Source organism: Sylvia atricapilla, chromosome 23, assembly GCF_009819655.1.
Source record: "Sylvia atricapilla isolate bSylAtr1 chromosome 23, bSylAtr1.pri, whole genome shotgun sequence".
Classification (NCBI taxonomy): Eukaryota; Metazoa; Chordata; class Aves; order Passeriformes; family Sylviidae; genus Sylvia; species Sylvia atricapilla.
The window spans coordinates 1,860,112-1,876,425 of NC_089162.1; the positions used below are offsets into that span (position 1 = coordinate 1,860,112).

Sequence of the window (16,314 nt, forward strand, 5' to 3'; positions counted from 1 at the left end):
CATGGGCTGGTGCCAGGGCTCTTCTCCAGGTGGGAAGCCAATGGGAAAACCAGTGCAGCACAGTGGGGAGATGTCATCTCTTACAGAAAGGAGGCATTGCATCCTTTGGAGGACCCAGGAAGATTTGCTGGGGGACTTTGTGAGTTGGCCCAAAACAGAGCTCCAAGCCACAGAGAGGACAGGACAGAGTTTTTTTAAGAATTTAGGCAAGATTATTTGCCTTTCTTGCTAAAGCACTAACACAGCTGCAGTGAAATAGTGGCAGAGGAGGTACTTTCAGGGCCAGGAATTGCTTTTGGGCCACATCTACCACCAGGTCCATTTGTCAGGGACTTTTCCCAGCAGTCAGGGACTTCCTCTACAAATTTTTCCCTTTCTGGTGCCCCTCTTTTTTTCTCGATCTCCTTTGGACCTGAATAAAAAAATTTGTCTGTTTTCCTCTCAGATAACTGCATTTTGGACAAAGCAGCAACTTCCAGAGGGGTTGGAGGTGGTGTGAGGACCTTCTCCTCAGTTTATGGGGTGTGCAAAATCCGGGTTTGCTCCCTGGTTCAAATAGTTTCTGTGCATTCAATCACCATGGGGTCAGTCACCTCAGCATAGGAGACAGCTGGGTTGGACAGCACAACACAGGAATATGTTAAATAAGTTAATAAATAAATATATTAAATATATTGGTGAATTCCCACATTGGATTCTCAATGTCCTTTCTGAACTGAGCATGAGGATATGTCTCCATGGTGGCCAGAGGCAAAGAGACTCAGCATTTTGGGAGGGTTTAGTGTATAATTTAAAAAATGGCAAGTTTTGCATTTATGGTTTGTCTTTCTGCTTCCAGACAAGAGGAATAGTTGGAAAAGGAATGGAAACCCCCATTTAAGCACTGTGGTTAGGGATGAGGGGTGGAAAGAAAACGCCCTGGGGGTGTGCCAGGGCTCACAGGGGGGAAAATATCATGAGCTTCACTGATGGCACTGTCATCTCCAAGAGCTCTCCAGTGAAGATCTCCCTGCCAGTGACCTGCTTCTCTTCCCCCCCCAGTGCATTCCTTATCCAAAATCACAAAGAATCATCAGCTCACAATGAGTGTCATCAAACCATCTTGACTTTCTTCCAGGGGCTGTGTGGCAGAGTGCAGTGCTTGTGTGAGGAATGCCACCTCTCCTTTCTGCCTTTCATTTTTCCTTCCCTTTCTGTGGGGATTTTTTTTGTGCTGAGGGGACAGATCCCTGGCAATCCAGCAGCTGTGTTCTCCTGCCCACAGGTTCTCGATGTGACTCCCAAGCAGGATGCACCATGTCTCCCCGGCACCAGCTCTGACCATGATGGCCACCCAGACTGTGCCTCCTCCTCCCTATCAAGACACCCCACAGGTCAGTGTCCTCCACACACTTCAGGAGCCCAAACTCTTGCATTACTTACCTTGATTTCCTAAATAATGGCCATTGAATTATCTTAATGAAATAATTAAAGTATTTCACCCCAGAGCGTTCATCTCAGAGACTAGCAGAATTTAAACTCCTTCTGTCAGTCTCCAAGGTTGAAAGATTTTGGGTAAAACTACGGGGTTTTTTTCACTTATGTCTTAAGCTGTGCCAAGAGGAATTTAGGTTGGGTGTTAGGGAAAAGGTTTTTTACTGGAAGAATGTTAAAGTGCTGGAATGATCTGCCTGAGGAGGTGGTGGAGTCACCAGCCCTGGATGTGTTAAAGGACTGACTGGATGTGGCACTCAGTGCCAGGGTTTAGTTCAGGTGTTAAAACATGAGTTGGACTTGATGATCTTAAAGGTCTTTTCCAACCTGGTGATTCTGGGATTCTGTGATTTTGGGATCTTTTGGGTCTTCTTGGAATGCTGACACGGTGGCATGATGGTACCCAGCAGGTTAATTAGCTGGAAAGGTGAAACATTTGACTAAACCAGGATGGGTTTAGCCATAGGAATGGTCTTTGATTTATTTCAATGGCATTTTTCAATAACCTGTGGCAGGGGAGAAAAAAGATTTCATCTTCAATGGTGCTCTAAGGGGTCAAATAACTTTTCCAAGCACCGTTACGGAGTCAAGTTGTTATAAGAAGAGGAGTTTGTCTAAGAGAAACTCTTCTGGAGCACCCCAGTGGGCTGGACTTGGGAGTTGAGGATGGATTTTGGAGATGGTCCTGCACCTTAAAGCCCATTCTGAGATATTTTAGGGGTAAATTTATATCACATTTTCGCTTTTCCAGCTACAATGACTGAACAGGGATGAGCTGTATTGTGCACTGAGCCAGCTCCATGTTCAAAGCAGCTTTTTTTGTTGTTGCTCATATGGAAGATTTCAAGTCTTCCCGCATTTGCTGCATAAGCAGGAAAGTCCCCCCTCCCCCCAAAAAACAACCCAAAACCCACCTCAAACTAAACAAAAAAAACCCCCAAAAACTCCAACCCCCCAAAAAACCCCAACAACCCCCCCCCCCCAAACAAAACCCCAAAAAACCCGAACCTCTAAAAGCCAGTTCTCTCTGCAAGCTAAAATAAATAAATTGACTTTTACACCCCTCCTTGGAGCCACCCGTGTCTCCTTTCTCCTCATTTCCTTTGGTGGGAAAAGGTCACTTCTCACAAACGACACCTCGGTGGGGTTTTATGGCTCCTCCAACTTCTGTGTCATCATTTACTCGCTTCACTGCTCTGCCTTGAGCAGGGCTTTTTTTTTTTATTTTTTTTCTTGTGTGTGCCGAATTTTTTTTTTTATTTTTTTCCCCCTTTTCTCGCTTACACAGCGGGGAGCCACGGCACCGTGTGAGTCCTAATGGGCAATTTAAAGGGACTTTTCAAATAGCCAACATTTTCCTGTAGCATCCTTTGGAGACAGTCCCCCTCTCCCTTCCCCATCCCTTGCCCCTTATCTGCCCCTTGTTTTAATACATTGAATTTTGGGGACCCTCAGGAGCAGTGCTGACCAAATCCTTCCTTTTTTACCTTATCAAGGGGGTTGCTCTCTTGTTTAGTGGGTTTGGAGGAAAAGCTGCAGCCAAGAATTGATTTTTTTTTTTCTTTTTGACTCATCTGCGGCTGCTGTGAACTTTTCACCTGAAAAATTTGGGATTTCTAGGGATTGGAAAAGCAAATGACACAAATTTGTTCTCCTCGAAAGTGGGGAAGAAATGGGGAGGAGTGGTGAGAAATGGAAAAATTATTGATTATCAGAGTTGCAATAAGCTCCTCCTCATCAAGGGAACCACTTTGGGGAGAAGAGGGCTAAAAAAAAGGATTTGGGGAGCTTTGCATTCAGGTTTTACAGCAGAGGCTGTGCAAGCTGTGACCCTCACTGTCAGAAACAGGCAAAAAAGAAGCAGAAATGATGGGAAAAGCTGCCTTTTGGAAGGAAAAGATGCTTCATTAATCACTGGAATCTGTCACAGGAGTGGAACATGGAGCATCTTTTACACCAAACACAGTCACACTCCTTGAGTTTTTTACCTGTTGAAAATTAAAGTGCATTAAAATCAGTTTTCTATGAGTAATGGAAACAAAAAGCTGTGGAAGTCTTCATGCAAAAAGGGGTTGTTTTAAAAATAGGTATTTTTAGCATCAAAAGTGCTGAAAGCAGCTTTGCCCTACCAAAAAATGCCTCTTAGGTGGTCATAGGAGGAGCAAAAAAGGAAGGAAGGGGAATTAATTAATTAATTAATTAAAAAATATATATTTAAGAGAAAGTGTTATTAAAAATTGGGTTCATTTTTAATACATTTCAGCGCAGAAAGTGATAAAAAGCATCTTCCTTCTCCCCTCCAAGTGGTTACAATAGGGACAAAAGTGACAAATAAATAAATGAAAAACTTATTCTATAAATATATTTTGCAAAAAAATTCAAAATTGGATGGAGAAGTTGATTTTTCATTATTTTTGACACAGAAAATTACAAAAGTATCTTTCCTCCTCTGTCCTCGTCCTAAAATGTGCTTTTTATGTGGTTACAACAGGAACAAAAATTTTAAAATTATGACTATAATTCTATCTTTTTAATTGCAAAAATATTTTTCAAAAAGTCACATGTTAAAATTTGGGTAGTGATCGGGATTTTTTAGTAGGAACCACAAAACCTGCCAATTCTTGTGTCCTCAGCAGGTTTTTGGGCTCAGAACTGCTGTTTTCAGCATCTCACTAAAGAACAGGGTAAAAGATGATTCAGGGGATTTGTTCTCTGGACTTGACTCTGGTCCTTAGCCACAGTCTTTGAATAAAATCTAAAACTGGGGGATTGTGGTATTTAAACCCACCCAAAGCCCAGGAGCAGCCACCAACACCAGCAGAGGATTTCCTTCCAAAAGAGGGAAAAAAACCCCAGAAATATCATCCCTGAACCCTAGGAATTTATAATTCCAAAAGCCAAAAATATTGTCCCTGAACCCCAGAAATTTGCAGTTCCCAAACCCAGAAATATCATATACAGCTCAAGCAGCACTGAGCCAACAGCATCTCAGAAATATCTGCTTTACCCAGCAGCATTGCAAAAAATCAGAGATTTAATTTTTTTTACTGTTTCTTTACTTTTTTAAAAAATTCATTGTTACTTTATTTTTAATTTTTTAAAATTTTTTACATCTGTAAAGCCCTTTGTCATTTTTTGCGTGTTCTATATTTAAAAGGTACTTTTAAGGACATTTAAAACATAATTAAATTTTTTTTTCGACCTGTTAGCATCTTTCAATGTATTTTCTACATTTTAAAGCATTTTAGATTTTTACATAATTGCAAACTTATTTTTACATTTTTTTTACATTTTAAATAATTTTTAATATATATATATAAAGCATTTTTTGATTTTCACATCTTAGAACATATTTGTAACATTTTAAAACTTTACTTTTCCCATACATTTGTAAACACATTTGAACATATTTGAAATGTATTTTAGCAAATTTTTCACAGTTAACATAATTATTGTCATCATTATAATTTTTTCTTCACTTTTTTTTTTTATTGCTGCTTTTTAAACGTAACTTTTTGTGCTGTTTATTTTCCTTTTTTTTTTTTTGTTTAACTTTTTTCCCCCTCCTGCAACTATTTTTGGTCATTTTCCAGGGAGGAAAAAAACACCCAAACCCAAACCGAACTGCTTTTTTTTTTTTATCAAAACTTATAACTTTTACACCCAAATGCTTCCTCCTATTTCCCATTTTCCCACTTCCAGGAACCTGCTGCCTTTTCCCTCCCCATCTGCTCCCCCAAATGCCATTTTTGGCTCCATTTTTTGCCTTCCTCCTTATTGAGCTGCAAATTCCCCCATCCCAGAGTCCTCTCACCTCTTTTTCCATAGACTTGGAATTATTTTTTACTTTTTTTTTTTTTGGTCTTTTCTTTAGTCCAAGGTGAGGTAATGGCTTCAGAGCAGCCCCAAAGGAGGCTTTTTATTTTTTGGGTAATAGCTCAATTAGTTGCAGACTTGGCTGGAAATAGTCAACTTGGCAGGATGCAAAAAGGGCTTTGGAATCCTGGTAAATAAGTGGGATGATGGGGGGAAATAAAAAAGGGGAAAGGTTGGGGGAAAAAGCCATTTTTTTTTCCTGCGTAAGTGAAATTTTCCACGGAGATAATGGGGAGAAAAAAGGGGGAAAAGGGAAAGAGGATGAGGAGATAGTCAGTGATGTGGCTGGAGCATCCCAAAATCTGCTCCATTTGGATTTTAAATGGAAAACGGGGGGAAAAAAAGAGAAATTTCAACTGCTGGGATCAGGAGGGGAAGTGAAGCCCGAATTTCACTCATTTCTTTAGCACAAGGGAAGAGGGACAGAAATTGAACCTGTTGGGAGACTTGGGAGAGTTGGAAATTAAATAGAGCCAAGTGAATTTGCAGGTGCTGAAACCCAACTTTGGAGTTATGAACAATAAAGGAGATTGAAAAGAAAAAAAAAAAAAAGTGGAAAAAAAAAGCGACAGCAAAAGGTCAGGCAGGAGATATTAAAGGCAAACATTGTAAAAGGAAAAGGTATCATGGTTTTGGACCAGCTTGGGTTTATAAAGTTTTACATTTTTATGTATAAATAGACATATATATGAATTTACCCTAATTAATGACAAGATAATTTATGTATATCAATATTTTTATATATTAACAGTCACAAATAAATTTAAAGGTACATTAGACAAAGAAGTAAAAAATACGTATGAGCCCATTTCTGTATAAACATAGAAATAAATACAAAAATGTATCAGACAAATAAATATATTTACTTATATAAAAACATGAAGAAACATTGTATAGACATAGATAATATATGATTATACATAGATACAGAAATAAGTGTATTAGACAAATAAATAAATTAGATATATAATGTTTAGCAAGAACCAGGGCTTCCTTTTGCTCCATGCCTCAAGGGACAACTGAACATTTACAGGTGAAAATAGGCAAATACTAATTTTTTCACGAATTTCAGTGGAGAGGCAGGCAAACCAACCCCTTTGCAATGATTTTCCACTGAGATTTTAGGCTGATTTGGGGTGCTGCTAATGCATTTGAACCTCAATTGTTTCAAATTCTCCCTGAAATTTTTTTTAACGGAATCTTGTGACGATAACACAAAGACCACGACCACTGAAGTCTGACAGCATGTAATAGTCTTCATGTCTGAAGTCTGACAGCAAGTAATTCAGAATTTTTTTTAAGTATTTGACAGTTTAAAGTGAAAACTGCCCCTAAATTGGTGTTACCCTGTTGCAGAGTGTGGCAGTTTTGGGGTGATGCTGGAAGGATGCTCAGGGATTCGCAGGAGCAATGGCACAAGCAGATCTCCTACCTTCAAGATTCCTATTTACCTAAAACCATTGCTGGTTTTAAAATAAGCACAATGTTCGTTGTCAGGGTGATTTATTGCACAGCAGATTCCCATGATCACAGCACTGGGGATAAAGTTGGGTGATTTGGGCACGGGGCACCAAAAAAAGTGATTTTTTTTGGCTGTGTTCTCACAGCTCTGAGGTGACTCATTGCTGGGCTTGGCGAGCTGGAAAAGGCTCAGCTAATTTTGGGATAAAATTGAAAATGACTGTGTCTAGACAGTAATACCTGCTTTGAAAGAACTCTTGGCAAACCATGGTGTTGCAGCCGATTTAATCTGGGACTCGTGTGAAACATCCCTTCCTCAATTCCCCCACACCGTAAAGATGGTGGGACTTTTCCCTGTGTTTTCCCCTGGTGAAAAGTGAAAAAAAGTGGGGGGAAAACGTGGTCAAACCCCAAACCTCCTGTTTCCAGGCAAAGACAAAATGCCTGTGTGTGTTTGAGCTGCACAGAGCCCCACCAGAGCGCTGCGTCCCCAACTCCCCAAACCCCGCGCGGAACGCTGTAAAACCCGCGGGGAAAGCGCAACAAACCCTATTTTAATTTTATTATATATATATATTTTTTTTTTTTCTCTCTCTCCTTCATTCCCTGCCCTCCCCAGATGACAGCCACAGCCCAGCAGCCCACCAAAGCCCAGCCTGTGCATCTCACCACGCCGGCGGCGGCCGCCAACGCTCCGGTGCCGGCGGCGGGCGGCGACCCCCAGGCGCAGCTGGAGGCCGACAAGAGGGCTGTCTACAGGTGAGGCAAGATAATTGCCTTCATTAATGCCTTTTAATTAATGGTCTCGTCATTATAGTGCAGGGTTATTGCATCAGTTTGGCGATGCATTAATTAATGCATCGGTTGCCAGGTCGGTTCGTTGATGCATTCGTTATTATTATGCATTATTAATCTGCTGTTCTTCTAATGCATTAATTAACACACGGGAAGGGGGGGATTAGCAATTAGCTCCCTTTTTAGCAATAATAACCATTGATTATAACGTGTGGTGATGGAGCTCCTTCATGGACTTTGTTCTGCAGCGTCTCTGCCTCTTCAAAATAGTCAAAAAACTCTCCCCTAAATTATCCTTTTTTGCGGTAAAAGCCATGTGATTTGGGACTGAACAAGGAGTGAAGTCACACATTAACCTGAAATGTGCATTTTCTGCACCCCTACAAGATGGAGGCAGTGATGGGCAAGGGATGGGTGGTTCCTCCAGTCCCTTTTTTGTCATTTTGGGCATAATAATGTATTATATTTTAATATATGCAGTAATGTTATTGTATAACCACTATAAGTAATATTCTAATTATGTAAATATTGTAATTATATAAGTAATATGTAATTATACAAGTGATATGTGATAATTTACAATATTAGAACGTAGAGCAATGATTTAAGAGTAACAATATTCTAATATAATTTGGATTAAAGTTTAAGGTTTAGGATTAACCTATCAATCACCAGGGCTGTGGGGACTTGTGAACCAAAAAATTGCAGCTTGGACTTGAAAGAATTAAAATATTTTTCCTCCAAATATTCAAATGTTACAAAGCTGAAAGGTCTGAAAAGGTGGATGAAAGTGTGGAATAAACTCACTCTTTCCCAGGAAAACACAAAGGATTATTCACTGCAGGTCTCCCAGTGATGGAAATCATTTCCTGAAAGCAAAAGAAGCCATTTGAAGACAAAACAACCTTCTTTTTTGCCCTTCCATGAAGAGTTCTGCATCATTTGTGGGATAAAGGGAAAAAAACAACCCCTTCCTTGGAGTTTTCACAGCCTTAATTGGAAGGTCAAAAATATGCAAAAAACACCTTATGGGAGATATTCCCCCTAGAAACGTGGGGGGAAATCTGTTGTCCAGTTTCATGTGTGCCCAAACCTGGATGCTTGGCCAAAACAACCTCACAAATATATTTTAATGTAAAACAAATATATACTACTATCTATTTACATAACACATTGTATATTTACATCAAATTAACCTTTTTTTTTTTTGAGGAACATCCCCCTCTCCAGTGGTTAAAACAGACGGTGTACGTGTCATTAGTTATCAAACGAACGCAAGGATTTTCCTTAGCCCTCCTAGGTCCATTTCCCTCCACCCAAAACAATGGATTTTTTGTTAATTTTCAATAATTGCACCAAGGCAGAAGGCATGGGCTGTAAGCGTCGGTCGATCGAGCTGGAGGGAAATTGCTGGGAAAATGTGATGGGAAATATAAAAACCGATGGACAAGTCGCCCCGCCGGCTTTTATGCCCTAGCAGGAGGTTTATCACCCATTAAAAAAATAAAAATTAAAAAAAAAAAAAAAAAAGGAGGAAAAAGAAGAAATCCTTCCCCACCCTTCTTGGTGCGGGAGCAGCTTGGCGGGGACTGGTCCAGCAGTGTCACTTCTCAGCTGCAGTTCTCTCCCAGCTAAAGTGTTTTCTTGACTTTATGCAACAGCGGGGCTGGGACTTCCCAATGGATTTTGGACCAGAAAAGATGATGCTCCTGAAGTGAAATGATGCTTAAAGCACCCGAGAACCACAAATTGGATTTTTCTAAGTGGGAAATGGCTGGATTTCTTTGCATTAAGTTTTGTGGGGGCCTTTTTGTATCGTTTTTTTTGTTTTGTTTTGGGTTTTTTTGGGTTGGGGCTTTTTGTTTTGTTTTGTTTTGTGATGTTTGGGGGTTTTTTTAGGGGAAAAAGGGCGAAAAAAAATAAAATTCCTGTTGTGACATGCCTGCTGTGCTGCTGGCTCGGCTGAAGGTGGGAAATTAGGCCATTAGAGGAATTCATTCCTCTTTATTAGCCCGTGTCGAATCCTTTTTATTAGTGGCTGCAAACGACCTCTCTCCTGCAGGAAAATGTCAGGGCTGGTTCAGCCCTTTCATTTGGAGGATTCCCGGGCAGAAAAATCCCCCAAAAAACAAAAAAAACAACAAGTAAACAAAGCAGGTTTGTTTTATTTTTTTTTGCAAACTGTAATCAGCAAAAGCAGATTTTCTACCTCAAAACTCTTCTTCATGCTGTAGGGGTGATTTTAACCTCTGTAACACCCACAGTGGGGAAAATCCATCTGATTCCTCTGTGCATCCTGGATATCCATCTATTCCCCCCACTGCAAATTTCATAGGAAAAGGGGGTCCAGCTCTCAAGTTTTATGTGACAACTTCCACCTGCCATGGTGGGCCGTCCTTTCTTTGCGTGGTGTGGCCACAGAATGGCTGGACATGGAGAAAACTGTGGTTTGGGGTGGGTTTTTCCCATGCAGAAATGAAAAAACCTACAAATTCCACAACAATTCAGCATAAAGCTCATGGCAAACTCCCAAATTCCAGCACTTCTTGAGAGTGCACTCAGAGAGTGCTCTTGGTGCCCTCCTTTAAGCCATCCCTGGGGGTCTTGGCCCCCTGATTTCCCCTTTGGTTTGTTTTGGGTTTTTTTAATATATCTTTTTAAAATTTAGATTTTTTTTTTTGTTTAATGTAATCTAATGATATTTCAATTTTTTAATTTATTTTGTTTCATTTAATTTAATTTTTATTTATTGCTGGATCGGATTGATTGGATTCCACTTTGTGTTTTCTTTTATTATATCTCAGATTTTGATTTTTTAATTCCGTTTTATTTTCAGCTGAAAACCAAACCATTCTCCCCTCAGCCATGTTCCTTCCTCCTCCTACTCTCTGCCAGCCCCAAAACCTTCCTGGGGGCCCAGAGCAGCACTGCCCACATTATCAATACTGAGGAATGAAGGGTGATGCTGGACTTAATCTCCCTTGGTCAATGCAACTCCTCAAAGAAAAGGGGCTAAAAATTGCTCAGGGGCTGCGACCCCCTTCTCCCCTCCCCAGACCCCCATCCTTGGGGTCATTCCGTGCCTCTGCTCCTAATTGATGGAGTGGCTCTGGAAATGGCAGCAGGCACCTGCTGCGGTGCCACCGGTTCTTAAGTCCCAATAATTCAACCTTCCGCCTGGAATTTGCCTTTCATATCCCTTGGCTAAGCTCCGGCGGGGCTCCTGAAATTATGAAATGATTTCCCCCCCTCTCCACTCTCTGCTCCAGCCTCGGTGAATCTTGCATTAAACCAGGATCAGGACAGATTAAACTATAATATGCTGTGGTATTAGCGGCTGCAAATGAAGACTTAGCCAAGGGGTTTAACCCCTTCGCCTGACTCCGACTCAAGAAGGCTGTGAGGAAGTGATTCATAATCATCTTTTGGGCCATCTTTTGGAGATAAAATGGTGGAGACAATCCCATTGTGCTTGGACAACTGGAGTGCTGTGGGAGACCATTCCTGCAGGAGCATTTTGCGTTTCTGCCTGGAAAGACTCCATAAAATATTTTTGATTTGAATTTGCACAGCTGGGGAGGCTCATGGAGGCTTGCCCTAAGCCGTGGTTTTCACCCTGGCATTGTCCACGGGCTTTGGTGCTGTTTGTGTATTTGCATTTTGTGTTTCATCAACTTAGCATCATCGTTGGAGAGATTTGAATTTCTAGAAGAACTATAAATCTTTGTTTTCAAGATCATCTCATGGTAAGAAAGAAGTGGGATTTGACCCATCTTTGTGAACATGTCAGAGGTGCAAAGAGACCTCTTGGTGGAGGAGCAGCCCATAACGAAGTTGGTCCATAGGATGCTGCAGGCAGATAGAAGTCCCCATCCATCATCTCCAAACAACAAAGACATTTTGAGGTAAAATATTGCCATCGATGAGCAGGTGCTGATGTCCACCCTTGAAAGGAAAAGCCACTTGGACAGCAGAAGGCTCCAGGACATCTTGGCTATGTCCAAAAAAAGCCTTTTTGCCTCTTTAGGAAACGCTGACTTTGGTGCAATGATGGAAAACACAAAGACATTGGAACAAGTCATTGCCCGATGGAGGAGATAGTGAATTTTACAATTTTTTCAGCTTTTTTGTTGTTGTTGTTCATGAAAGAGACCTAGAGTGAGCACTTCCAGTGTGTGACTTGGGAGTGAGGTTTGCATCACCAGGTTCTTACAGACTGGGAGGGAATGGTGGATGGATGGATGGATGGATGGAGGGATGGATGGATGGAGGGATGGATGGATGGAGGGATGGATGGATGGATGGATGGATGGAGGGAGGGATGGAGGGATGGATGGATGGAGGGATGGATGGATGGATGGATGGATGGAGGGATGGATGGATGGATGGATGGATGGATGGATGGATGGATGGATGGAGGGAGGGATGGAGGGAGGGATGGATGGATGGAGGGATGGATGGATGGATGGATGGATGGATGGATGGATGGATGGATGGAGGGATGGATGGATGGATGGATGGATGGAGGGATAAATGATGTGGAGTAAAGATGGACATGGGACCTAAAGCAGTGGGTGTCATGGGTGGTCTCCTTTGTCCCCTGCAGGCACCCGCTGTTCCCACTGCTGACGTTGCTCTTTGAGAAGTGTGAGCAGGCGACGCAGGGCTCCGAGTGCATCACCTCGGCCAGCTTCGATGTCGACATTGAGAACTTTGTCCACCAGCAGGAGCAGGAGCACAAGCCCTTCTTCAGTGATGACCCCGAGCTGGACAACCTGGTATAGGCAGCTGGGGCTTGGCAGATCAATTTTGGGGGGTGTTGAAAAGGTAGGGGGTGAGGAACAAATGAAGATCTACCACCATGTCTTTGGGCTCTGTACTGTTGGTCATCTTGGTAATGTTTTCCACAGACCTTGTGAGACCTTCCCCAAGATATTTTCCAGATGATCCCCTCTAAGAACAACCTCTCTTCCCCCTTTTGGTTCATTGTCCCACACAGCCTCCGTGGGGTCATCGAGGTTCCTGAAAACAGCTGGCTGGTTTGTGCCCCAAAACTTGCAATCTGTAGGAATTACTGCTCCTCAGTGCAACGTGCAGTAGTGTCAGCATTCTCATGTGGCACCATCTGGTTTGAGGTGTCATGGCCAGCTCATGTCCTAGAAGCAGGGCAAAATAATTACTTTTTCCTTAATGTAATGGGTATCAACAGTTTGGAACACTTGGTCTGGTTTTGGTGGATTCCCTGCCACATCAACTCAAATTTCCTACTGCGTCCATTGCTGCTGGAAGGTGCCTCAGAAGACTCTGCTTGGGGTTTCTGTCATGGCGACCTCAGGAAATATCCCCAAATCCCATTATTTTGTCCGGAAAGCATCCAGACGTGGTTTCCATGGCAAACATGTGGGTAGAAGAGTTCGTGGCACTGTCCTGATGCTTCACAAGCAAATTTTCAAGGTCTGAAGAGGCAATTCTGTGCACTTCTCATGATGCAAAGAGCAAAATAAATACCTTCCCTGAGGGCTTATGTGTGCCCTGGGACTTGTAGCAGAGGGATTTCCATCCCAGAAAAAAAGCAAAATCAGGCAATTCACAGGCTCCTTTTTCTAAGTATTACAGATATCAAAGAGGTGATTTTGAATGATGATGTATCACAAAGGGAAGAAATAGCAAAACTCATCTAGGTGCAAGGATTACTTTTTTTAAAAAAAAAAAAAAACAGCAAGAGAAGATTTCAAGGTGAAGTAAAATCCCTCATGTTTGTGCCTGATTTCAGCTCGTGGAAGAAAGTTTTTTAACATCTCTAAACCAACAGTCTGCAGAATGTCCTCCAAAGTTTGCAGGCCAGGCAAAGCCCCTTTTGCATGTTGCTAAACCCATTTTGCAATAACTTGTAGTCAAGAACAGAAATCGCTCTGAGAAAAGCAATAAAAAAAACCCCAACCCCCCAAAAATGACTCAATCAATGTTTTGGATTATTTCAGTTTTTGGACAAAATGCTGAGGTGCACCAACAAACCCCCATTGCATTAAATTACATAAAAAATGGGTGTAATGGTCTAGCAGGAGGAGAGAAATGGAGCCAGGTGAAGAAAAAGAAATCCAAAATTTTGGGAAAGGAAAACATATTTCTGTGTGTATCAAGATGAAATATCACCAGCAAATAGTGAGTGCAGGAGTTGTATCCACACTGGCTATTTTCAGGGTTTTTTGTGGTTTATAAACACACTAGTTTTGGTTTTTAGGCATATTCTGAAGCAACTCTTCCTGTCAAGGTGAATTTGGCCACGAGCAGCTGGATTGATCCCATGTATAACCTTGCAGCACTTGATACATTCATATTCATCTCTTTCTATATCTATTGCTGTGTCTTTGTGTATATCTGTAATCTCTGTTTATGTGGGTTTGCCCTAGTTCTAGTACAGAGCTGGATGTGTATTTTCTGTCCAATGCCCAGAACTCCTCCATAAAAAGAGGAACCATCCACCTCAATGTGGTTAACCTGCATCAAGACAGAGGAGATGGTTGATGTGATGCTGGAGAAGCACATTGCTGTTGGTGGGAGGCACTAGTTGAAAGGAATTTTGGGTTAAAAATTCTTCTAGTGCACAAAACTCAGTATTTCAACCTGTTTTTGAGCTGACACTTTTCCTCTATTTACAATGCCCTTTTTGTTGTTGTTGTTATTTTTCTGGGTGTTGTTTTTTCTATTTTTTTAACGCCACCCCTATGCCAGGAATTGGTGATGGCACAGCAGGGCTGAAAAGGCCAGTGGCATTAGCTATCATTAGAATAAGAGTCATGTATTCCTCGCTGCCAAGATGCACATAATTACAAATTAGAAAAAGGTCAGATCTCACCATTATCAACTCAATCAGCTGCCGAGTGCCACACAGTCAATTAATTCAGCATCTGTATTTTTTACAACCCCGCGCACGTACGCCATCGGACTGTAACTCTTTTTCCGGACAGATATACGACGCAGCGGAGCAGGGACATAAAATGAGACCCTAAGCAAATGAGCTGAGATAATTGAGAGATTTATTTTTTTACATATATGTGTCAGGTCTTCTTGCCTTTGCCCTTGAATATTGACTTTCATGGCCGGTGAGCCCTGGGAGGATGCGGAAATCCTGGGCACGACACCTCCACCTTGTGCTCTGCCTGAGTCAGCTGCAGAGGAGGAAAAAAACAAACCCAGAAAAAAAGAAAAAAAAAAAAGAAAAAAAGAAAAAAAGCTCTAAATAAAAGATTATTCCACCCTCAATACATCATCCCTGTTGCTCACCAACCAAAAATTCCCCTTTCTCCGTCATAGAGCTGCCACTGGAGTTTGGCCCTGGATTTTTCAGGATGTTTCCCAACCATGGCAACTTGCAGTTTGTAAAGATGACCACTAAAATTTGCAAGTTAAAAACACTCTTTGAAATGCAAAGACGCTTTGTTACATAAAACCGGATTTATTGCCCCGGAGTGAATAGCTGAAATTTTATATATTATGCAAGATTTCAAACAGCGGCTGTAAAACTTAAGGTTTCAGCTCGGTGAGAGGAATGTTTTATGTGTAAATTTTTTAAGGTTTATGGGGTACGTTTTAATGAGGCCCAGGCTTTGCACCAGCAACAGCTCACGGCTCAGTTGCAGCCCCGTAATCTTGTTAGAAGAAGTGGCCTCCAGAGGATAACCAAACACTTTTCAACAACGAGGGGTTTGGCTTGTACTTCTTTTTGGGGCACGGGGAGCAATTCCCACGAAGGCAATGGTGAATTTGGTGAATTTTTTCCTCTTGGATCTCAGAGTTGTGATTGATGGGCAAGGAAAAGGCATGGAGATGTGCAAGGGATGGGGCTCTGGGATGGGTTTTGGGTAAGAATATTCATTTTTTTGGCGTGTGTTGGGAAAGGAAATGAATTTCATTTGGCTGTAGGGGATGAGTTCGACGTTAGATTTTGGGGGAGAATATTGATTTTAGCTTTGTGCCCTTTTGTAGATGGTGAAGGCAATCCAGGTGCTGCGCATCCACCTCCTGGAGCTGGAGAAGGTCAATGAGTTGTGCAAAGACTTCTGCAACCGTTACATCACCTGCCTCAAAACCAAGATGCACAGTGACAACCTACTCAGGAATGACCTGGGGGGGCCCTACTCCCCCAACCCCTCCTCCATCAGCCTCCACCCCCAGGTAATGCCTTAAAATTCCTCTCTAATAACCACTGTTGCACTTTGGCCAACAGGGAGTTGGGCCAGCAAGGTTTCAGACTTGCTGTGCAGGAGTCCTGGCCTCCTGAAAAGTCATCAGAGTCCTTCCCCAAGAATTAAAAAAAAAAAAAAAATCTCCTGTACCTTGCTCATAGAGTGCAATAAATGATGTTACAGTGACTTTTTTTTTTTTTTTTTTTAATTTCTTTATGTCCTTTTTTCCACGGGTTGGCAGAGCTGCAACCCCAATGTTTGTGGCTCTGCAGGAGGAAAAGTGAAGGACTCCTAAACTCTAATGTTGCAACAATTAAATGTGAGAGCAAGGAAGCTGTGCAAGTGTATGGGAATATAAACAAGAAAGATGCATTTTTTATATGAAAAAATGCTGTTTATTGGCAGAAACATTAGGATTTTCTCCACTGCTTCTCACTTTTTGTCTCAAGGCAGGTCAAAGGATTTTTGGGTCTCTGATAACCCTTTCTGCCTTTACTGCTCCTTTTGTCTCAGCAGATCTTGC

The 16,314-nt window shown here is 41.7% G+C and overlaps 1 protein-coding gene across 2 annotated transcripts in view; it reads left to right on the top strand.

The window, feature by feature from the left end:
- Positions 1 to 16,314, top strand: part of PKNOX2 (PBX/knotted 1 homeobox 2) — an 89,079-nt gene that overhangs the window by 58,647 nt on the left and 14,118 nt on the right. For both annotated transcript variants that reach the window (XM_066334809.1, XM_066334810.1), the window contains 4 exons: positions 1,265 to 1,373; positions 7,430 to 7,569; positions 12,212 to 12,383; positions 15,592 to 15,780. In XM_066334809.1, coding sequence (XP_066190906.1) covers positions 1,290 to 1,373; positions 7,430 to 7,569; positions 12,212 to 12,383; positions 15,592 to 15,780 — 585 coding nt within the window. In that variant the 5' untranslated portion in view covers positions 1,265 to 1,289. The remainder of the gene's footprint in view (positions 1 to 1,264; positions 1,374 to 7,429; positions 7,570 to 12,211; positions 12,384 to 15,591; positions 15,781 to 16,314) is intronic.